The following is a 24680-nucleotide window of genomic DNA, read 5'->3' as shown; positions in this document are numbered from 1 at the left end:
GTTCATCACGGAGCTCTTATAGCTTGGTGGCAGTGATTGGAGAAGTCTGTCAATGACGCAATCATCTGGAAGATTAACTCCCAATTGAATCAAGTGATTATTATACCCAGACATTTTGAGTATATGCTCACTGACAGAACTGTTCTCCTCCATCTTGCAGCTATAGAACTTATTGGAGACTTCATATCTCTCAATTCGGGCATTTGCTTGAAATATTAACTTCAACTCCTGGAACATCTCATATGCTCCATGACGTTCAAAACATTGTTGAAGTCCCGATTCTAAGCCGTAAAGCATGGCACACTGAACTATCGAGTAGTCATTAGCTTTGCTCTGCCAGACGTTTATAACATCTGGTGTTGCTCCAGCAGCAGGCCTGGCACCCAGCGGTGCTTCCAGGACGTAATTCTTCTGTGCAGCAATGAGGATAATCCTCAAGTTACGGACCCAGTCCGTGTAATTGCTACCATCATCTTTCAACTTTGCTTTCTCAAGGAACGCATTAAAATTCAACGGAACAACAGCACGAGCCATCTATCTAGAATCAAACATACATAAGCAAGATACTATCAGGTACTAAGTTCATGATAAATTTAAGTTCAATTAGTCAAATTACTTAAAGAACTCCCACTTAGACAGACACCCCTCTAATCCTCTAAGTGATCACGTGATCCAAATCAACTAAACCATAACCGATCATCACGTGATATGGACTAGTTTTCAATGGTGAACATCGTTATGTTGATCATATCTACTATATGATTCACGCTCGACCTTTCGGTCTCCGTGTTCCGAGGCCATATCTGCATATGCTAGGCTCGTCAAGTATAACCTGAGTATTCTGCATGTGCAAAACTGGCTTGCACCCGTTGTAGATGGACGTAGAGCTTATCACACCCGATCATCACGTGGTGTCTGGGCACGACGAACTTTGGCAACGGTGCATACTTAGGGAGAACACTTCTTGATAATTTAGTGAGAGATCATCTTATAATGCTACCGTCAATCAAAGCAAGATAAGATGCATAAAAAGATAAACATCACATGCAATCAATATAAGTGATATGATATGGCCATCATCATCTTGTGCTTGTGATCTCCATCTCCGAAGCATCGTCGTGATCACCATCGTCACCGGCATGACACCTTGATCTCCATCGTAGCGTCGTTGTCGACTCACCAAGTTTGTGCTTCCACGACTATCGCTACCGTTTAGTGATAAAGTAAAGCATTACATCGCGATTGCATTGCATACAATAAAGCGACAACCATATGGCTCCTGCCGGTTGCCGATAACTCGGTTACAAAACATGATCATCTCATACAATAAAATTCAGCATCATGTCTTGACCATATCACATCACAACATGCCCTGCAAAAACAAGTTAGACGTCCTCTACTTTGTTGTTGCAAGTTTTACGTGGCTGCTACGGGCTTAAGCAAGAACCAATCTTACCTACGCATCAAAACCACAACGATAGTTTGTCAATTTGACTCCGTTTTAACCTTCGCAAGGACCGGGCGTAGCCACACTCGGTTCAACTAAAGTTGGAGAGACTGTCGCCCGCAAGCCACCTATGTGCAAAGCACGTCGGGAGAACCGGTCTCGCGTAAGCGTACGCGTAATGTCGGCCCGGGTCGTCTCGTCCAACAATACCGCCGAACCAAAGTATGACATGCTGGTAGGCAGTATGACTTATATCGCCCACAACTCACTTGTGTTCTACTCGTGCATATAACATCAACATATAAAACCTAGGCTCGGATGCCATTGTAGGGTTTCGTAGTAATTTCAAAAAATTTCCTACGCACACGCAAGATCATGTGATGCATAGCAACGAGAAGGGGGAGTGTGATCTACATACCTAGTAGATTGACAACGGAAGCGTTTGGTTGATGTAGTCGTACGTCTTCACGATCCGACCGATCAAGCACCGAAACTACGGCACCTCCGAGTTCTAGCACACGTTCAGCTCGATGACGATCCCCGGACTCCGATCCAGCAAAGTGTCGGGGAAGAGTCCCGCCAGCACGACGGCGTGGTGACGATCTTGATGTACTACAGCAGCAGGGCTTCGCCTAAACTCCGCTACAATATTATCGAGGACTATGGTGGCTGGGGCGCCGCACACGGCTAAGGAAAAGATCACGTGGATCAACTTTTGTGTTCTAGGGTGCCTCTGCCTCAGTATATAAAGGACTAAAGGGGGGAGAGGCTGGCCGGCCAAGGAGGGCGCGCCAGGAGAGTCCTACTCCCTCTGGGAGTAGGATTCCCCCCCCCCCCAATCCTAGTTGGAATAGGATTCGCGGAGGGGGGAAAAGAGAGAGAGGGGCCGGCCCCCTCTCCTTGTCCTATTCGGACCAAGGGAGGGGAGGGGCGCGCGGCCCATGTAGGGCTGCCTCTTCTCTTTTCCACTAAGGCCCATCATGGCCCATTTAGCTCCCGGGGGGTTCCGGTAACCTCCGGTACTCCGGTAAAATCCCGATTTCACCCGGAACACTTCCGGTATCCAAACATAGGCTTCCAATATATCAATCTTTATGTCTCGACCATTTCGAGACTCCTCGTCATGTCCGTGATCACATCCGGGACTCCGAACAACCTTCGGTACATCAAAATGCATAAACTCATAATATAACTGTCATCGTAACCTTAAGCGTGCGGACCCTACGGGTTCGAGAACAATGTAGACATGACCGAGACACGTCTCCGGTCAATAACCAATAGCGGGACCTGGATGCCCATATTGGCTCCTACATATTCTACGAAGATCTTTATCGGTCAGACCGCATAACAACATACGTCGTTTCCTTTGTCATCGGTATGTTACTTGCCCGAGATTCGATCGTCGGTATTCCAATACCTAGTTCAATCTCGTTGCCGGCAAGTCTCTTTACTCGTTCTGTAATACATCATCCCGCAACTAACTCATTTAGTTGTAATGCTTGCAAGGCTTAAGTGATGTGCATTACCGAGAGGGCCCAGAGATACCTCTCCGACAATCGGAGTGACAAAACCTAATCTCAAAATACGCCAACCCAACATGTACCTTTGGAGACACCTGTAGTACTCCTTTATAATCACCCAGTTACGTTGTGACGTTTGGTAGCACCCAAAGTGTTCCTCCGGTAAACGGGAGTTGCATAATCTCATAGTTATAGGAACATGTATAAGTCATGAAGAAAGCAATAGCAACATACTAAACGATCGGGTGCTAAGCTAATGGAATGGGTCATGTCAATCAGATCATTCACTTAATGATGTGATCCCGTTAATCAAATAACAACTCATTGTTCATGGTTAGGAAACATAACCATCTTTGATTAACGAGCTAGTCAAGTAGAGGCATACTAGTGACACTTTGTTTGTCTATGTATTCACACATGTATTATGTTTCCGGTTAATACAATTATAGCATGAATAATAAACATTTATCATGATATAAGGAAATAAATAATAACTTTATTATTGCCTCTAGGGCATATTTCCTTCACAATCCTCGCTGCGAGCTGCAGAAAAACCACACATGCACCTTCCTTCACCTTGCCCTTGGGGAGGAGGGGGGCAACACTTGCAACGCCGCGACAAATATAACTTTTCTGTCCCTCTATCCCTGCTATTTGAAAACAAGGATCTCCACTGATAGAAAGATGCCAAGGAGAACCAGAATAAGGACAATAAGCAAAGTGTACCTGGCAGTTCAGGCTTTATCCCAACAAGAACAGATCATGGTCAATTCACACAAGCTTCAAAAAGCAGGCAAAGCACACCTTGATACACACGCAATCACAAAATATGAATGGCATGAGGCAAAAGAAAACACAATGTCGAGCCAAACCCAGAATATAAACACGACCAATGAAGCAAGAATAATGACAATACATAGGTCACACAATAAATGCAATTTCCAAAAAAAAGGAAAGGAAGAAACCCTAATAAGCAGAAGAAAGAAGAAGAAAACTTGATCAACAGAAGAGAGAAAAGGCGACCTCCAAGAACGTACAATGTAAAAAAGAAAAGAAAAGAAGTAATCAGGTCACATGCATTGCACTAAACAGCTCATTATTTTTAGGACCTGTGTGCATACCCAAACTTCTTAAGATTCTGTGTAGAGCAGAAATTTTGAAATGACCCAGAAAAATGTAGCAAGAAATAAAATACAGGAACTACAAAAGCTAATTAATCCAGGTGGTCTATGCACCACAAATCAGGAACCCTACAATTACACTACTATGAACATATTTCTACTGCATTCCAAGTGCTCATATATTACATCCTTCTTTTTAATATGAAATCCATCATCCTAACACATGTCTCGTGCTTGATTTTTCTCTAGCAAAACATGGGGCGATAAGCGGTTCAGTTCTATGTACATACTCCGATATCCAGGAAGTGACTACTTCCATGTTAGAAAATCACGTAAAGACATGGGTTTGACAGAATTTATAACCACTTGATAAAAAAAGGGCATCCAACAATTATGGTACCATAAACATCCATCATGATGAACCCAATTGACTATCCCATCAGCATGCAGAAAGGGACACTAACAGCAATAAGTACCTTATAATAAATCAATGATGCTACTCGACAACCATATTTCTGTAGAAACTTAATTAGAAATACATTTAACTGTAAAATGTCAGTGACAATGGAATACTACCTTCAGTATGCTTACAACCAAAGCAGCCAAGAATATTTTGAGGAAAAATGTCGGTCTAGAAAATGTTAAACTAAAATTTGATTGGAATCCCATTTGCAGAACAAAAGCGAATCTCAGTTGATTCGTTTGTCGATAAACAAGATATTGTATTTAAGCAAAGAGCAAGGAAGTGAAAAGAAAACTCATATATTACTTCCTCCTTGAAAGGAAACAAATTAGCCTCTGGATTTGGCCGCCAGCACCAAAGAAAGAAAGAAAAATATAGAAGGAAGAAAACAGCAGACAAACGAAACAAAGAAAGCTTACAATAGGAAGCAGAAAGAGGTCATTCCAGAACACAACTGAATAAGTGAATATTAGAGCACCACATGTTAGAATTACCATTCTGATTCATAGTTTGGGTAGGCTTCAGAACCACTGCCACTATTATGCCAAGTAAGATAAAATAACATTCAGATGTGCTTCAGTTAATATGTATACTTGACTTAAAAGTAACTAACTTGTAATTTCATAACAAAGTTAAACGTTAGAGTACCACTTCAAGCAGCACAAAAGAAAACAAATCACAAAAGGGCACCACGCCAAGCTCCAGAAGAAATCCCTCCGCAACACCCGACTGGCACCGTCCCCTGGTGGTTCATGCTCTACCCAGCAAGAACTTGGCTATTTCAACATAACAATGTAACTATGTTATGGTAGTTCATGTTCTATTTATTACTTTGACTAAATTACTGATCGAATTTGAGAGTGCGGCATGAGATGTATGTTGGGAAACGTAGTAATTTCAAAAATTTCTTACGCACACACAAGATCATGGTGATGCACAGCAACGAGAGGGGAGAGTGTTGTCTACGTACCCTCGTAGACCGGAAGCGGAAGCGTTAGCACAACACGGTTGATGTAGTCGTACGTCTTCACGGCCCGACCGATCAAGCACCGAAACTACGGCACCTCCGAGTTCTAGCACACGTTCAGTTCGATGACGATCCCCGGACTCCGATCCAGCAAAGTGTCGGGGAAGAGTTCCGTCAGCACGATGGCGTGGTGACGATCTTGATTCTACCGTCGTAGGGCTTCGCCTAAGCACCGCTACAATATTATCGAGGATTATGGTGGAGGGGGGCACCGCACACGGCTAAGAGAACGATCACGAAGATCAACTTGTGTGTCTATGGGGTGCCCCCTGCCCCGTATATAAAGGAGTGGAGGAGGGGAGGGCCGGCCCTCTCTACGGCGCGCCCTAGGGGGGTCCTACTCCCATCGGGAGTAGGATTCCCCCTTTCCTAGTCCAACTAGGAGTCCTTCCAAGTAGTAGGAGTAGGAGACAAGGAAGGGGAAGAGGGAAGAGAAGGAAGGAGGGGGCGCCGCCTCTCCCCTTAGTCCAATTCGTACTAGTCAATGGGGGGCGCGCGGCGTGCCTCTTCCTCTCCCCTAAAGCCCAATAAGGCCCATATACTTCTTCCCCCGTATTCCCGTAACTCCCCGGTACTCCGAAAAATACCCGAACCACTCGGAACCTTTCCGATGTCCGAATATAGTCGTCCAATATATCGATCTTTACGCCTCGACCATTTCGATACTCCTCGTCATGTCCCCGATCTCATCCGGGACTCCGAACTCCTTCAGTACATCAAAACTCATAATACAACTGTCATCGAAACCTTAAGCGTGCGGACTCTACGGGTTCGAGAACAATGTAGACATGACTGAGACACGTCTCCGGTCAATAACCAATAGCGGAACCTGGATGCTCATATTGGCTCCTACATATTCTACGAAGATCTTTATCGGTCAGACCGCATAACAACATACGTTGTTCCCTTTGTCATCGGTATGTTACTTGCCCGAGATTCGATCGTCAGTATCTTAATACCTAGTTCAATCTTGTTACCGGCAAGTCTCTTTACTCGTTCCGTAATACATCATCTCACAACTAACTCATTAGTTGCAATGCTTGCAAGGCTTATGTGATGTGCATTACCGAGAGGGCCTAGAGATACCTCTCTGACAATCGGAGTGACAAATCCTAATCTCGAAATACGCCAACCCAACATGTACCTTCGGAGACACCTGTAGAGCTCCTTTATAATCACCCATTTACGTTGTGACGTTTGGTATCACACAAAGTGTTCCTCCGGCAAACGGGAGTTACATGATCTCATAGTCATAGGAACATGTATAAGTCATGAAGAAAGCAATAGCAACATACTAAACGATCGGGTGCTAAGATAATGGAATGGGTCATGTCAATCACATCATTCTTCTAATGATGTGATCCCATTAATCAAATAACAACTCTTTTGTTCATGGTTAGGAAACATAACCATCTTCGATTAACGAGCTAGTCAAGTAGAGGCATACTAGTGACACTCTGTTTTTCTATGTATTCACACATGTATTATGTTTCCGGTTAATACAATTCTAGCATGAATAATAAACATTTATCATAATATAAGGAAATAAATAATAACTTTATTATTGCCTCTAGGGCATATTTCCTTCAGTCTCCCACTTGCACTAGAGTCAATAATCTAGTTCACATCGCCATGTGATTTAACACTAATAGTTCACATCACCATGTGATTAACACCCATAGTTCACATCGTCATGTGACCTATACCCAAAGGGTTTACTAGAGTCAGTAATCTAGTTCACATCGCTTATGTGATTAACACCCAAAGAGTACTAAGGTGTGATCATATTTTGCTTATGAGATAATTTTAGTCAACGGGTCGTCACATACAGATCCGTAAGTATTTTGCGAATTCTATGTCTACAATGCTCTACACGGAGCTACTCTAGCTAATTGCTCCCACTTTCAATATGTATCTAGATCGAGACTTAGAGTCATCCAGATCTGTGTCAAAACTTGCATCGACGTAACTTTTTACGACGAACCTTTTGTCACCTCCATAATTGAGAAATATTTCCTTATTCCACTAAGGATAATTTTGACCGCTGTCTAGTGATCTACTCTTAGATCACTATTGTACTCCCTTGCTTAACACAGTGTAGGGTATACAATAGATCTGGTACACAGCATGGCATACTTTATAGAATCTATGGTTGAGGCATAGGGAATGACTTTCATTCTCTTTCTATCTTCTGTCGTGGTCGGGCTTTGAGTCTTACTCAATTTCACACCTTGCAACACAGCCAAGAACTCTTTCTTTGACTGTTCCATTTTTGAACTACTTCAAAATATTGTCAAGGTATGTACTCATTGAAAAAACTTATCAAGCGTCTTGATCTATCTCTATAGATCTTGATGCTTAATATGTAAGCAGCTTCACCGAGGTCTTTCTTTGAAAAACTTCTTTAAAAAACACTCCTTTATGCTTTGCAGAATAATTCTACATTATTTTCGATCAACAATATGTCATTCACATATACTTATCAGAAATGTTGTAGTGCTCCCACTCACTTTCTTGTAAATACAGACTTCACCGCAAGTCTGTATAAAACTATATGCTTTGATCAACTCATCAAAGCGTATATTCCAACTCTGAGATGCTTGCACCAGTCCATAGATGGATCACTGGAGCTTGCACATTTTGTTAGCACCTTTAGGATTGACAAAACCTTCTGGTTGCATCATATACAATAAATCCATTAAGGAATGCAGTTTTGTTTATCCATTTGCCAGATTTCATAAAAATGCAGCAATTGCTAACATGATTCGGACAGATTTAAGCATAGATACAAGTGAGAAACTCTCATCATAGTCAACACCTTGAACTTGTCGAAAATCTTTTGCGACAATTCTAGCTTTGTAGATAGTAACACTACTATCAACGTCTGTCTTCTTGAAGATCCATTTAATCTCAATGGCTTGCTGAACAATGGGCAAGTTAACCAAAGTCCATACTTTGTTCTCATACATGAATCCTATCTTAGATTTCATGGCCTCAAGCCATTTTGCGGAACCTGGGCTCATCATCGCTTCCTCATAGTTCGTAGGTTCGTCATGGTCAAGTAGAATGACCTCCAGAACAAGATTACTATACCACTCTGGTGCGGATCTCACTCTGGTTAACCTACGAGATTCGGTAGTAACTTGATCTGAAGTTACATGATCATCATCATTAGCTTCCTCACTAATTGGTGTAGTAGTCACAGGAACAGATTTCTGTGATGAACTACTTTCCAATAAGGGAGAAGGTACAATTACCTTATCAAGTTCTACTTTCCTCCCACTCACTTCTTTCAAGAGAAACTCCTTCTCTAAAAAGGATCCATTCTTAGCAACGAATGTCTTGCCTTCGGATCTGTGATAGAAGGTGTACCCAACAGTCTCCTTTGGGTATCTTATGAAGACATATTTCTCCGATTTGGGTTTGAGCTTATCAGGATGAAACTTTTTCATATAAGCATCACAATCCCAAACTTTAAGAAACGACAACTTTGGTTTCTTGCCAAACCACCGTTCAGATTGTGTCGTCTCAACGGACTTAGAAGGTGCCCTTTTTTTAACGTGAATGCAGCTGTCTCTAATGCATGATCCCAAAACGATATTGGTAAATCGGTAAGAAACATCATAGATTGTACTATATCCAATAAAGTACGGCTATGACGTTCGGACACACCATTATGCTGTGGTGTTCTAGGTGGCATGAGTTTGTGAAACTATTCCACATTGTTTTAATTGAAGACCAAACTCGTAACTCAAATATTCGTCTCTGCGATCAGATCGTAGAAACTTTATTTTCTTGTCACGATGATTTTCTACTTCACTCTGAAATACTTTGAACTTTTCAGACTTATGTTTCATCAAGTAGATATACTCATATCTGCTTAAATCATCTGTGAAGGTCAGAAAATAATGATACTTGTCGCGAGCTTTAATATTTATCGGACCAGATACATCAGTATGTATGATTTCCAACAAATCTGTTGCTCGCTCCATTGTTCTGGAGAACGGAGTCTTTAGTCATCTTGCCCATAAGTCATGGTTCGCAAGCACCAAGTGATTTATAATCAAGTGATCCCAAAATCCCATCAGCATGGAGTTTCTTCATGCGCTTTACACCAATATGACCTAAACGACAGTGCCACAAATAAGTTGCACTATCATTATTAACTTTGCATCTTTTGGTTTCAATATTATGAATATGTGTATCACTACAATCGAGATCCAATGAAGCATTTTCATTGGGTGTGTAACCATATAAGGTTTTATTCATGTAAACAGAACAACAATTTATTCTCTTAAATGAATAACCGTATTACAATAAACATGATCAAATCATATTCATGCTCAATGCAAACACCAAATAACACTTATTTAGATTCAACACTAATCCCGAAAGTATAGGGAGTGTGCGATGATGATCATATCAATCTTGGAACCACTTCCAACACACATCGTCACTTCACCCTTAACTAATCTCTGTTTATTCTGCAACTCCCGTTTCGAGTTACTAATCTGAGCAACTGAACTAGTATCTAATACTGAGGGGTTGCTATAAACACTAGTAAAGTACACATCAATAACATGTATATCAAATATACTTATGTTCACTTTGCCATCTTTCTTATCCGCCAATCACTTGGGGTAGTTCCGCTTCCAGTGACCAGTCCCTTTGCAGTAGAAACACTTAGTCTCAGGTCTAGGACCAGACTTGGGGTTCTTCACTTGAGCAGCAACTTGCTTGCTGTTTTTCTTGAAGTTCCCCCTTTTTCCCTTTGCCCTTTTCTTGAAACTAGTGATCTTGTCAACCATCAACACTTGATGCACTTTCTTGATTTCTACCTTCATCGATTTCATCATCATGAAAAGCTCGGGAGTTATTTTCGTCATCCCTTGCATACTATAGTTCATCACGAAGTTCTACTAACTTGGTGATGGTGACTAGAGAATTCTGTCAATCACTATCTTATCTGAAAGATTAACTCCCACTTGATTCAAGCAATTCTAGTACCCAGACAATTTGAGCACATGCTCACTAGTTGAGCGATTTTCCTTCGTCTTTTAGCTATAGAACTTGTTGGAGACTTCATATCTCTCAACTCGGGTATTTGCTTGAAATATTAACTTCAACTCCTGGAACATCTCATATGGTCCATGATGTTCAAAACGTCTTTGAAGTCCCGATTCTAAGCCGTTAAGCATGGTGCACTAAACTATCATGTAGTCATCATATTTAGCTAGCCAAACATTCATAACGTCTGCATCTGCTCCTGCAATAGGTCTGTCACCTAGCGGTGCATCAAGGACATAATTCTTCTGTGCAGCAATGAGGATAAACCTCAGATCACAGATCCAATCCGCATCATTGCTACTAACATCTTTCAACACAATTTTCTCTAGGAACATATCAAAATAAACACAGGGAAGCAACAATGCGAGCTATTGATCTACAACATGATTTGCAAAATACTACCAGGACTAAGTTCATGATAAATTTAAGTTCAATTAATCATATTACTTAAGAACTCCCACTTAGACAGACATCTCTCTAATCATCTAAGTGATCACGTGATCCAAATCAACTAAACCATGTCCGATCATCACGTGAGATGGAGTAGTTTTCAATGATGAACATCACTATGTTTATCATATCTACTATATGATTCACGTTCGACTTTAGGTCTCCGTGTTCCGAGGCCATATCTATATATGCTAGGCTCGTCAAGTTTAACCTGAGTATTCCACGTGTGCAACTGTTTTACACCCGTTGTATTTGAACGTAGAGTCTATCACACCCGATCATCACGTGGTGTCTCAGTACGAAGAACTTTCGCAACGATGCATACTCAGGGAGAACACTTCTTGATAATTAGTGAGAAATCATCTTAAAATGCTACCGTCAAACTAAGCAAAATAAGATGCATAAAAGATAAACATCATATGCAATCAAAATATGTGACATGATATGGCCATCATCATCTTGCGCCTTTGATTTCCATCTCCAAAGTACTGTCATGATCTCTATCGTCACCAGCATGACACCATGATCTCCATCATCTTGATCTATATCAATGTGTCATCACGTGGTTGTCTCGCTAACAATTGCTCTTGCAACTATTGCTGTCGCATAGCGATAAAGTAAAGCAATTATTGGGCGCTTGCATCTTATGCAATAGAGAGACAACCATAAGGATTTTGCCAGTTGCCGATAACTTCAACAAAACATGATCATCTCATACAACAACTTATATCTCATCACAACATGCCCTGCAAAAACAAGTTAGACGTCCTCTACTTTGTTGTTGCAAGTTTTACGTGGATGCTACGGGTTTAAGCAAGAACCAATCTTACCTACGCATCAAAACCACAATGATAGTTTGTCAAGTTGGTGCTATTTTAACCTTCGCAATGACCGGGCGTAGCCACACTCGGTTCAACTAACGTTGGAGAAACTGACACCCGTCAGCCACCTATGTGCAAACCGAGTGTGGTTGATGTAGTCATACGTCTTCACAGCCCGACCGATCAAGCACCGAAACTACGGTACCTCTGAGTTTTAGCACACGTTCAGCTCGATGACGATCCCCGGACTCCAATCCAGCAAAGTGTCGGGGAAGAGTTTCGTCAGCACGACGGCGTGGTGACGATCTTGATGTTCTACCGTCGCAGGGCTTCGCCTAAGCACCACTACAATATGATCGAGGATTATGATGGAGGGGGGCACCGCACACGGCTAAGAGAATGATCACGAAGATCAACTTGTGTGTCTATGGGGTGCCCCCTGCCCCGTATATAAAGGAGTGGAGGATGGGAGGGCCGGCCCTCTCTATGGCGCGCCCTAGGGGGGGTCCTACTCCCACCGGGAGTAGGATTCCCCCTTTCCTAGTCCAACTAGGAGCCCTTCCAAGTAGTAGGAGTAGGAGACAAGGAAGGGGAAGAGGGAAGAGAAGGAAGGAGGGGGCGCCGCCCCTCCCCTTAGTCCAATTCGTACTAGTCAATGGGGGGCGCGCGGCCTGCCTCTTCCTCTCCCCTAAAGCCTAATAAGGCCCATATACTTCTTCCCCCGTATTCCCGTAACTCCCCGGTACTCCGAAAAATACCCGAACCACTCAGAACCTTTCCGATGTCCGAATATAGTCGTCCAATATATCAATCTTTATGTCTCGACCATTTCGAGACTCCTCGTCATGTCCCCGATCTCATCCGGGACTGCGAACTCCTTCGGTACATCAAAACTTATAAACTCATAATATAACTGTCATCGAAACCTTAAGCGTGCGGACCCTACGGGTTCGAGAACAATGTAGACATGACTGAGACACGTCTCCGGTCAATAACCAATAGCGGAACCTGGATGCTCATATTGGCTCCTACATATTCTACGAAGATCTTTATCGGTCAGACCGCATAACAACATACGTTGTTCCCTTTGTCATCGGTATGTTATTTGTCCGAGATTCGATCGTCAGTATCTTAATACCTAGTTCAATCTTGTTACCTGCAAGTCTCTTTACTGGTTCCGTAATACATCATCTCACAACTAACTCATTAGTTGCAATGCTTGCAAGGCTTATGTGATGTGCATTACCGAGAGGGCCCAGAGATACCTCTCCGACAATCGGAGTGACAAATCCTAATCTCAAAATACGCCAACCCAACATGTACCTTCGGAGACACCTGTAAAGCTCCTTTATAATCACCAGACACCTGTAGAGCTTCTTTATAATCACCCATTTACGTTGTGACGTTCGGTAGCACACAAAGTGTTCCTCCGGCAAACGGGAGTTGCATAATCTCATAGTCATAGGAACATGTATAAGTCATGAAGAAAGCAATAGCAACATACTAAACGATCGGGTGCTAAGCTAATGGAATGGGTCATGTCAATCACATCATTCTTCTAATGATGTGATCCCATTAATCAAATAACAACTCTTTTGTTCATGGTTAGGAAACATAACCATCTTCGATTAACGAGCTAGTCAAGTAGAGGCATACTAGTGACACTCTGTTTGTCTATGTATTTACACATGTATTATGTTTCCGATTAATACAATTCTAGCATGAATAATAAACATTTATCATGATATAAGAAAATAAATAATAACTTTATTATTGCCTCTAGGGCATATTTCCTTCAATGTATACTATCCTCAGCTCACCACACACTACCATATGACTAAAAAATCGACGCTGGTTCTAACATTTGCATCTAATTTACAAAATAATGATACTCAAACCAATCATGACCAGTGAACAAGAAAAAATACAAAGAAGAAAAATGAGTATGGATGGCATTATACCTTATTATGTTCAACACCAATCCTGGTGAGGCAGTGGTACTCTAATAGGAGAAGAAGAACCATCATCTTCTAAGAAATTAAGAAAATGATGTCATATCAGAAATGGCATAAACGCCAACTCAAATAGTTAATTCACGAGGAACATATAAGATTAAAGAATGCCAACTCAAATAGTTAATTCACGAGGAACATATAAGATTAAAGAATGAATTATTATTCCATGATGGTAGACAAAGCAAACTTCTTTATTGTCACTGTAATCAAATAATTATACAAAACTGTCAGGCTAATTATATACTTCTGTTGTTGGCAATCCATCCATGATTAGATTAATTAGTGGAAAACAGTAAATGGAGTTAGTGAGTGAGGCTCACTGACCATCCCAACTGGAACTCTTGTGCTCTCTTAGCAGACTCAACATCAGCTGTGGAGTTTGAGACAGGCTCATACCATATCACATCCAACAACATCCCCATCTCTTCATTCTGCTCTGCCTGCAACAGAAACGTTAGAGTGTACAAAAGCTCACCTTTTGCTAAGAGTGCATCAATGACCTTGTTGTAGTGGTCGATGCCTGCGTGGTTGACCTCACCGGTGCCATCTGGATGTCAAACAAAACACACAAGGCTATTACTATTAGTGTGCTGATATATATGTTGATTTATTTCTCCATAATTTGACAACCCTGTCTATCAGTCAAATTATTAAGGGGCGCACAAAATTTGTACTGATAATGCATACTTGGGAGAATCCGAGACCATGCAATTGAGAATCTGTAGGCATCCAATCCCATAGCTGCCATGAGCTGAAAACAGAACATGAAATAAGTACTAACCAACACATCATCCAAGCATGAAAAGAAGGGCTGATTTCATATTCGACTACACTATACACCTAAAATCTTATTTGCTAGTAAATATGATTATGGGGCCATGCAGTGTACAGCCAGCCAGACACGTATAACTAATAAGCAATTCATGAATTCAGATAATTTGAGCCAAACAGAAAATAAACAGCCTGTCAGGCTCGTAGTACTAATAAGGAATCCATAAACTGCAAATGTTCTGATAGTACAAATAAAAGGCAGAAGCAATGCATATGAACCAAACAGGATTAAGGCACACATCTAACTGGTCCTTTTCTAGAGATGTAAATTTTCTCATGTTCCAGGCTGGCACCTAATTTTTTACAACACACTTCAACATGAACCTGAGCCTGAATCCAGAGCCAGCAATAACACTGAACCTAAGATATCTGAAACTATTTTGTCCTTAATCCTGGACCAGACCCACTTAGTTTATCCAAAATAACCAATTAGTAAGTACCATACTAATCATCATATCACAGACATGCCATTCATCTCTTATACTACAGTACAAGGAAAAAGAAACACCAACCAAAGAACATAGAACAGAAAAATCCATCCTTGACAGAGAAAAAATGAGGCATGCGGGAAACCAAGGAAGCACCGACAGAGCTACGGCCAGGCCGGATGTGCCGTGGCCCACCCAAGACTGAAGCAAAAAGAAGTTTTATATGAAGCACTACCCACAACAATGCAGTGATTTTCAGTTTGATAGCACAGTTTGTAGTCTCTGGCCTGCCCACCTTTTTGGTGGTAGCTCCGCCATTGCATGGAAGACAACAAAAATATACTTTGGTTGAATTTAGCTACATCCAAAGCTTTGCTCACCAGTAAAGGTACCCAACAAAGCAAGAAAGAGAACAAAAAAATCCCTCCGTTAGAATGTAGCTAGAGATGAGAATATTCTTGACGGGAACTAACAAAGAAATCTAGCTAGCCGTGACCATTTTCTGAACAAGAAGAAAGCTACCAAGCAGTATCAACTAAGGTAACACACATCACACACATCGATGGGACAACATACCAAAACCAGTAACATCAAAGGAGAAAAGCTCACTGATGGCAAGAGAAAAAAGTATGAGCTGCACAACATGTACCTATTTATACTACAGTGAGTCCAATAAGGAGCGCGTCCCGAGATCCTCTCTTCCTCCTGCTGGTCTACTTCCTCATCCAAACACGGAGCAAATCATGGCACAAGCAATCAGGGCAGGAAGGGGGTTAAACGGGATCTGACCTCAATTGAGAATCTGTAGACATCCAATCCTATATCTGCCATGAGCTGAATGTCCTCCTGAAATAGTTAGTTGTTTCAAGGGCCATGAGTATATTTTACAACGTGCGCATAATTAAACCCTCATGTTCATATTCGACGGCACGTCCAAGAATCAGAGCAAAAATGGGCTAATTAAGAACAAATAAATGCAAAGGAGGCACGTACCTGATTGAGAGGGCTGAAGATGTGTGAGGCTGCTCCCCTTCTCCAGATCGAGGCCACACTCCTGCCCTCTCCTTCTCCAGATCGAGGCCATGCTCACCGCCGGTCGACCACGAGCTCCGCCGAATCGGTGATGGCGGAGAAGGAGGACTGGGGGCGAGGCCCTAGATGCGGCATCTCAGGGGAGGAGGCGGGAGTCGCGGGGAGAGGGTGAGGGCGAGGCCCAGGAGGCGGCGGCGGCAGGGGAGGAGGCGGGGGTCGCGGCGACGAGGTGGCGGCGGCAGGAGAGGAGGCGGGGGGGGGGGGCGCGGGTTAGGTCGCTCTCGCGCGGGGGCGGGCGACGGCAGGGTTTCTCCATCGCAGCGGGTGACTTTTATACCCTGTACGTGCCTGTACGTGAAATTACTAAGATGCCCTTGGCGGGGCACGAAAATTACAGGCGGTGGCAACAGCGTTTATAGAGCAACATGGAGGCAACGGTTCTGCCTAGGAGTTCTTGAAGGTTTATATGTTCAATACTGTATGCATGAAAGCAACGAAAACACTCATGATATCGCCAATATACCACCATATACACTTACATTTTTCTATCATTTAAGCGGCAGAGAACACAAATGTGCTTTAAAATTCATGGCACATGTCTCGGATGTATCAGCATGAACAAACAAGTTACAATGGGAAGCGGTGAGAGAGGTGGTGAGAATTTTTTTTGTTTTGAGATAAGAGTCGTCGTTCTATCATTTGTTCTGTGAATGCATCGTAGCTAGGCTGCTATGTGATTTAGATGATTTTGGGGTGCCTTTTAACTCCATTTCAAATTTGAGCAGATGATTTATTGACAAAGGACATGTTATTACTCTTTGATATGGATGTTGATGAGCGGTACAGCTGAAAACTCTGAGGCTGGGCTTTGCACAAAGTGTATAACATAAAATTTTCTCGGTTGATTCTTGTCTACTCCATCAAGTGTCTGAAACAAGATTTTTGTATGTCTCAGCTTATTCTTGGGCATGTCTGGCACTCTAGTTAAGTGAAGTTTCAGTTTTACTTCTTTCCCAGAGACCGATCACCGAATGAGATTATATATAGTGCAGTACAAGGACAGAGTCGTTGCTTCTTAGACAGAAACAAGCTGACAATTAAAGGATGATGTGCTTGAGGCAAGATGAATGAGCTTTAGATCCGTCAACAAACCGCAAAAACATTCATAAGTTGTGCTAGTATGGTGCACGTTCATTTCAGGAACAAGCTAGGATGGATGCATATTTGTGTCATTTCACCGCTAGTTGGAGCACACGAACGAAACACAAACAAATATCAGCATGCCTCAACTCAAAAAAGGAAAAGGAAGAATAGCAGCAGCCTCCAGCATATGGGCAAAAAAAAATATGGGCTTGTCTAGTTGAACATGGCGGTACAGCGAGAAAGAAGAGTGTGAATCGGTCCCAGAACTATACAGATTGCGCAAAACAGAAAAACAATATATATATTCCGCCGCGCCGAGATGTTGGGTTTCAGGTCGTGCTCAAAAGTTACTTATTTCTTCCATGGCTGGATAACCGCGACCACGACGATAACTACTATCACCAGGAGAAGGATGACGGCGTAGCACATTCGCTTCTTCTGCAACCTCTTTGCCTTCTGGAGAGTTCCCTCGCCTTGTTGTATGTGGTTGGTAGCATTTGAAGCCTTGCAAAAAAAAATGTTTGTTGGCTTGCTTGCTTTGTAAAATAAAATCAGTTAGGTCATGTCTATTTACTACTACCCTATAAGCTATTTTCATCAGTTAAAAAACACTAAACTAATAGGATTGGTGCCGAAGTAAAGCATTGACATTGTAATTACTAGTCCCAAAGAGCACTAAGCAGAATATATATTGCTAGCAGAAGAGATAAACCGCCAAAAAAGAGTATTTTGAGCTGTCACATTCAGAATCAAAGCACTTTTTTTGGAAATGAAGGTATACCCCCGGCCTCTGCATCATGATAATGCATGCGGCCCTTTTATTAAAAATCCAGAAAGTATCATCATAAAAGTCTTACAGCTCACAAACGGAGCAAGTCATAGCACATAAATCTGAAAAATACAAAGGGCCAAAAACAACCAATACGGTGATAATAAGGACAAGCTCTCTAGCCTCCTATCCTGTTATGCAAACACCATCCGAACCGGTTGAATATAGCCCGAGCCACCATCTCCCATTGGTTGCACCCAGTAACCAAAGGCTTTCTGGAGTCCATAGGAGTGAGTAAGTGCCACTTACGGATCCAAGCTGTAGCTCTGAAGATATCCTGCAAAAAAGTTAAGTTGTGTTGTCTGTTAAAAATTATATCATTTCTGCAGTTCCATATAGCCCATAGTAACGCACATATTCCAATCCGAATACTAGCTGCCGTGATCTGTTCAACCCCAGCTAACCACGTCCCAAACAAATACGCAATATCTACTGGGGAATTAATATTAAAAGCTATATGAATCGTTCTCCAAAGTAACTTGGCAAGTGGGCATTCAATGAATAAATGTTGTATTGTCTCATCCTGAGCACAAAAACAACACCGCGAGTTGCCTGCCCATCGCCTCTTAAGTAAGTTGTCCTTTGTGAGTATTACTTGCTTGTGGACAAACCACATAAAAATTTTAATCCGCAAAGGAACCTTAACCTTCCATATATGAAGTGACCTTGAGAGGGGCCCAGAATTAATCAGATCCGTATAAAAGGATTTCACTGTAAATATCCTATTTTTAGTTAACTTCCATTGTGTAGAGTCCCGCATGTCGGAGAGTCGAACTTCAATCAATCTCTGAACCAAGTGCATCCAGGCTGTCCATCTCTCACCCACTAACGTACGTCTGAACTGGATGTTCAAGGGAATAGTTTGAAGGACGATACCTACGTAATCTCCCTTACGTTGCACAATATTGTAAAGGATAGGATATTTTGTAAGGCCAAAGGTATCTCTCCTAATCATGTATCCTCCCAAAATCTTGTTGACATCCCGTTGCCAACCAAGAATTTGACCCTACGAAAGAACATATCCTTCGTTCTCATAAGTCCCTTCCAGAACGGTGAATCAGTTGGTCTGATGGTAGCCTGGGCTAGCGTTTTCGAGTGCAAATACTTATTGCGCAGGATTTGAGACCACATGCCCTCCGGCTCTGTCCCTAACCTGTACAACCATTTGCTCACAAGGCATTTATTCTTAATCTCCAAGTTCTCAATACCGAGACCCCCTTGGTCTTTAGGTCGATAAAGGATATCCCATCGCGCGAGACGGTATTTCCTCTTGGCCTCATCAGACTGCCAAAAGAATCGAGATCTAAAGAAATCAAGTCGCTTTCGGACCCCTTTCGGAATTTCGAAGAACGAAAGTAAAAAACATTGGCATGCTAGTACTGAGTTAATCAGAACTAGTCAACCTCCATATGACATCATCTTGCCCTTCCAGCAGCTGGGTTTTTTTCAATTCGTTCTTCAATACATTTCCATTCTTTATTGGATAATTTACGGTGATGAATCGGAATACCCAACTAACTGAATGGTAAAGCACCTAATTCGCATCCAAACAATTGTCTGTAAGTATGTTCCTCGTCTTTGGCCTTCCCAAAACAGAACACCTCACTCTTATGGAAATTGATCTTTAAGCCAGACAATTGTTCGAATAGACATAAGATAAGTTTCATGTTACGTGCCTTAGTCATGTCATGTTCCATGAAAAGAATAGTGTCATCAGCATATTGTAGAATGGACACCCCTCCATCAACCAGATGAGGAACTAGACCCTCTACATGACCATGTTGCTTGGCTCTGCCAATAATGACGGCCAACATATCTGCCACAATATTGAACAGAAGGGGTGACATGGAATCCCCTTGTCTCAACCCCTTATGCGTCTGGAAGTAGTGACCAATATCGTCGTTCACCTTAATTCCGACACTACCCTTCTGGACTTGAGTATCCACCTGGTGCCTTCAGGTTTCACTAAAACCCTTCATGCGCATTGCCTGCTGAAGAAAATGCCATTTTACTTTATCATAAGCCTTCTCGAAATCCACTTTTAAAATAACCCCATCTAGTTTCTTCGAGTGAATCTCATGAAGTGTTTCATGTAAGACAACTACTCCTTCGAGTATGTGTCGTCCCGGCATGAATGCTGTCTAACTAGGTTGAACTACTGAGTGAGCAATTTGTGTCAATCTATTGGTTCCAGCCTTTGTGAAGATTTTAAAACTCACATTCAGAAGGCAAATGGGTCGAAATTGTTTTATCCAGACCGCCTCATTCTTCTTCGGTAATAACGTTATCGTACCAACGTTTAGGTGAAACAACTCCATATGGCCATCGAAAAAAATCATGAAACATAGGCATAAGATCATCTTTAATGATATGCCAACATTTCTTATAGAATTCAGCTGGAAACCCATCTGGTCCCGGTGCTTTATTCGGCTTCATTTGAGTTATGGCCAGATGAACTTCTTTTTCAGTAAACGGTGCAGAGAGAACATCGTTCTCCGCTGCCTGTAATTGTGGAAGTATTGGGAGGTCCAAAAAGGCTTTTATAATAGTTGGAAATATACATTTTCAAATTTTCACGCCCACTATTGTTCCCTCATCCTGTTCAAGCTGTATGATCTTCTTCCTATGTTTATCATTTGCAACCATATGGAAAAACTGTGTGTTGTCGTCCCCTTGGACAACGCCCACTTGAGTTAGTATAATGCCAAAAGAACATTCTGAAGTCTTGCAGCACAGGAATTCCAAAGCACTCACTTGCGTCCCAGTTTTGTAACGCAGCGACCATAATGCCAAAAGAACATTCTGAAGTCTTGCAGCACAGGAATTCCGAACCAGCTAATTTGACTGTTCAAACAACTAATGTGATCATCATTATTTGTTTTAAACCTAACAGTCAATGGCATTTTGAGCATGATTTACTCCAGTGCTTGATAATAAGCACAAAGCTGGGACAGAATCAGGACAAGGGTTGCTTCGCTAGGAGGGAGGGAGGGAGCTCGAAGTCGGCTCTTAGCTCCAAAAGAGGTATTGAAGCCCAGATCTGGAGCTCGTGTGCTCTGTGCTGGGCGTCGGCGAAGCAATTGAGGATTCAGAGATGAAAGGAGGAACATCAGTTGCAGCCGCCCTGAGAACCGTCCGTCCGCTGGTAACAGAGTTTTTCTTAATCTCTACTGTAGCGGTAATTTTATTTTAAAAATCTATAAACCCATGCAACAGACTAATGGATAAATAAAGTATACTGCTTCATCTTGTTGGAATAAGCCACGGCGTGTGTGGTCAGGCGCGACGGATGCGCGCGGGACGGACGGGATGCACTGGTGTCGTCGGGCTCGTCGGGCGCGTCGGTGACGCGCGGGACGGGCGGGACGTGCGGGACGGAGCAGCGTGGCGTGTGTGTAGTGTGTCTACTAGTAGCGCGTGTGTGCGCGCATGTGCATGGCGTGGTGGTACGTGAGTCTACAGCCATGTGAGCTAGCTAGGTGGTTAGATGCATTGGAAACGGCCGGTTAGCGATGCACTGGAAACGGCCACGGTGAGCGCGTCGTGGGCGCATGTGGCCGGGCATGCAGGTCGTGCGTGCGTGCCCAGCGAAAGCGTAGGGGCTGCACTGCAGTTGGCTACAAAACTGTATGCTCTTGTGTTCGTTTCGCGAGGCAGTTGGTGCTTTGGAAAGGAATAGTAACGGGGCTGTATGTAGCCGGGTGAAACTCCAGTGCTGTGTGCTCCTCCTTCTTCTACCTCCATCCATCCGTGTGAGAGAGCGGTTCCAACAATTGGTATACAGAGCCAGGTTCGAGGGGTGGCCGTGGTGCGCGGTGGCGTCCGCGGTGCGCGCGGTGCACGGCGGACATGAAGGTCTTGGCGTCGTCAACGCGTGGCGAGTCCACAGCGGTGTGGCGTGATGCCGGGCGCGCGGCGAGCGCGTGGCGTCGGCAACGCGCGGCGAGTCCACGACGGTGTGGCGTCATGCCGTGCGCGCAACGAGCAGCGGCGGTCGTGGAGACGAGGAGGTCGCGGAGGACCTGCGTGGTGGCGCAGAGGCCGCGGCGGCTCGGCGCGACGACCGTGGAGGCGCTGCGCTGCGGTTGACGGCGCAGCGGTGCAGGGCAATAAGCGCGGCGGCGAGCCGGGCACGACCGGTGCGTGTTACGGGTGCGTACCGGACGTGTCGGGCGCGTCGGGACCGCGGACATGGACCGCGTCGAGGCGCTGGACCTGGTTGCGCAGATCGCGTACGTGCGCGGCGGGAGCGCGGGCCAGGAGCGTGGGGACGTGGGGAGTGCGGCTACGACGACAACGACGACGACGGACTCCTCTAGGCCGTGGCTTAGGGTGTGTGTTGGAATAAGTCACGGCGTGTGTGGTCGGGCGCGACGGATGCGCGCGGGACGGACGGGACGCACTAGTATCGTCGGGCTCGTCGGGCTCGTCGGACGCGTCGGTGACGCGCGGGACGGGCGGGACGGAGCAGCATGGCGTGTGTGTAGTGTGTCTACTAGTAGCGTGTGTGTGCGCGCATGTGCATGGCGTGGTGGTACGTGAGTCTATAGCCATGTGAGCTAGCTAGGTGGTTAGATGCATTGGAAACGGCCGGTTAGCGATGCACTGGAAACGGCCGCGGTGAGCGCGTTGTGGGCGCATGTGGCCGGGCATGCAGGTCGTGCATGCGTGCCCAACGAAAGCGTAGGGGCTGCGCTGCAGTTGGCTACAAAACTGTATGCTCTTGTGTTTGTTTCGCGAGGCAGTTGGTGCTTTGGAAAGAAATAGTAACGGGGTTGTATGTAGCCGGGTGAAACTCGAGTGCTGTGTGCTCCTCCTTTTTCTACCTCTATTCATCCATGTGAGAGAGCGGTTCCAACACATCTGTCTTGCCAAAAAAAATTATCTTTCGCTCACTCTGTAGCTGATGGTCTACATTCTGCTTGCTCTGTCTATCTAGTACGAGCATGGTGAGGAAAATACTAGTATGCACATGGTTCGTATCACCCGGACATCAGAGTTTCCGATTCCAAAATTGTGGTTGATGATGACATGATATAAGGGTCTATATGGATCTGGATGTGGATGTGAAGGTTCCTCGACCATCTAGAACGTGATACCTCTCCATGAGTGTTTCACTGTGTGAAGGTGAAATTCCTGATGCTTCCAATCCCTAGTATGCCCTAGCTCACTTTGTATTATCACGGACATGGATAACCAGTGTCAAAAACTAGTGGGAGTCCCCTTGTATAATGAGCAAGTGTAACATGTCACCGATACCCTTCGGCTGGCTTATATAACCATCTCGTGTAAGATTGGTGTGTGAAAGTTTAATTTAGCACCCACCTTTTGGTCCATGCTTTTATTGTTGTACCGTGTGTACTAGTACGACTTCAGTTGTGGCAATAATTTACATTTCACTCGGTTCATTACAAAGGTTAGTTATTATGTGATGACCAATGCCATTACTAGACGCATGAAAGTTGCACGATAGACATCTTTAATCTTCTTTAATTACCTCAAAAGCAATCCTATACTGAAAGAAATATTGATAATTGAGGGTTCTATATATATGCTGCTTCTTCATCTACCCTTTGTTTCCATCATTCTATGAGATGACTAAACTTCTATGAGATGACTAAACGATATGGAAACTGGATCTCGCTCCCGTGTCGCTTGTGGGTGACACCGGGGCGTCCCCAGCCGTAGCCGCCGGTCTCCGCACGTCCGCAACTCCTCCTCGCCGCCGCCGCTGCCGGCGAGCATGGTGGCGGCGGGGCCTGCCCCTCTCGATCATGAGACGCGTGCGGCCCTAGCACACATCGAAGCTGGGAGTCTACGACAGCCAGGGCGAGTTGGTCGTGCGATTCTTTGCCTCGTGTTGAGTCTTCTGCCCTGGCCGGCTCCGATCTGGGGTCTTTGATCAAGTCGATCTGGCCTATGGGTAGCACCTCGTGCCTCCTCATCTGGTTGGGTGACACCATGTTCTCCTCCTCAATGGTGGTGTGGAGGCGTAGCTTACGGATGGTTCTGTCTAGAGGTGTTGCTAGTCCGTTGCATGGCCATGAAAACACTTTAGGAGTGTCGGCTTCCAGGTTTTGGGCGACCCCACAGCCAGGCTTCATCCTAATGAAGCTCCATGAGGTGGCCATCGAAAGATCTCTGTGAGGGTTCTTCTTTCAGATCTGATGGTTGACTTCGACGGGCAGTTACAAATTATCGACAACGGCTTGACGCAGAGGAATGTTTGTGCAGCGGCGATGGTCCACACCACATGTAGCTGTTGGGATCCTAGAAAAGTGGTGGAGGCAAACCATAACAAACTTGATGGTGGTGCTACTAAAGCACCCGGTCTCGAGCTCTGGGGTGAAAACCTAGGTCTGAACTACATTGGTTTTACCTGGCAATGGCGATATTTTTATGTCGTTACCTTGTTGAAGGCATTGCTCGGATATGCTCGGACTGTTTCTTCAGGGTGAAAACCTATATTCTGACCTTGTGTGGTTG

The 24680-nt window shown here is 43.9% G+C and overlaps 1 protein-coding gene across 12 annotated transcripts; it reads right to left on the bottom strand.

Annotated features, from left to right (window-relative positions):
• Positions 1 to 3213: 3213 nt before the first annotated feature.
• Positions 3214 to 16459, bottom strand: LOC125526902 (beta-glucosidase 34-like). Of its 12 annotated transcripts, none has more exons than XM_087529603.1 (7): positions 16184 to 16459; positions 15980 to 16036; positions 14619 to 14682; positions 14432 to 14478; positions 14256 to 14371; positions 13878 to 13943; positions 3214 to 3640 (listed from the first exon to the last, which is right to left on the bottom strand). In XM_087529603.1, coding segments are annotated over exons 2-6 (270 nt in total). In that variant the 5' UTR covers positions 16022 to 16036; positions 16184 to 16459; the 3' UTR covers positions 3214 to 3640; positions 13878 to 13942. The 12 variants fall into 12 exon arrangements, 8 of the variants coding, with proteins under 8 accessions (XP_087385729.1, XP_048547475.1, XP_048547472.1 ...); XM_048691518.2 differs by having other exon boundaries at positions 3329 to 3640; positions 13878 to 13946; XR_015609215.1 differs by adding an exon at positions 15840 to 15906 and having other exon boundaries at positions 3346 to 3640; positions 13878 to 13946; positions 14256 to 14478.
• Between the last annotated feature and the right edge of the window lie 8221 nt (positions 16460 to 24680).

The sequence above is a fragment of the Triticum urartu genome, chromosome 1A, assembly GCF_056163025.1.
Source record: "Triticum urartu cultivar PI428250 chromosome 1A, HENAU_Tu73, whole genome shotgun sequence".
NCBI lineage: Eukaryota > Viridiplantae > Streptophyta > Magnoliopsida > Poales > Poaceae > Triticum > Triticum urartu.
The sequence above is the reverse complement of the archived record's forward strand: the minus strand, read 5'-3'. Positions and strand labels throughout refer to the sequence as shown.

Coding starts and splice junctions, on each gene's coding strand:
- LOC125526902 (XM_048691515.2), bottom strand. CDS start 16,021: ATGGCAGATATAGGATTGGATGTCTACAGATTCTCAATTGAG. Junction 14,683..15,979: donor TCTACAGATTCTCAATTGAG/GTCAGATCCCGT, acceptor TTCTGTTTTCAG/CTCATGGCAGCTATGGGATT. Junction 14,479..14,618: donor ATGGTCTCGGATTCTCCCAA/GTATGCATTATC, acceptor TTTGACATCCAG/ATGGCACCGGTGAGGTCAAC.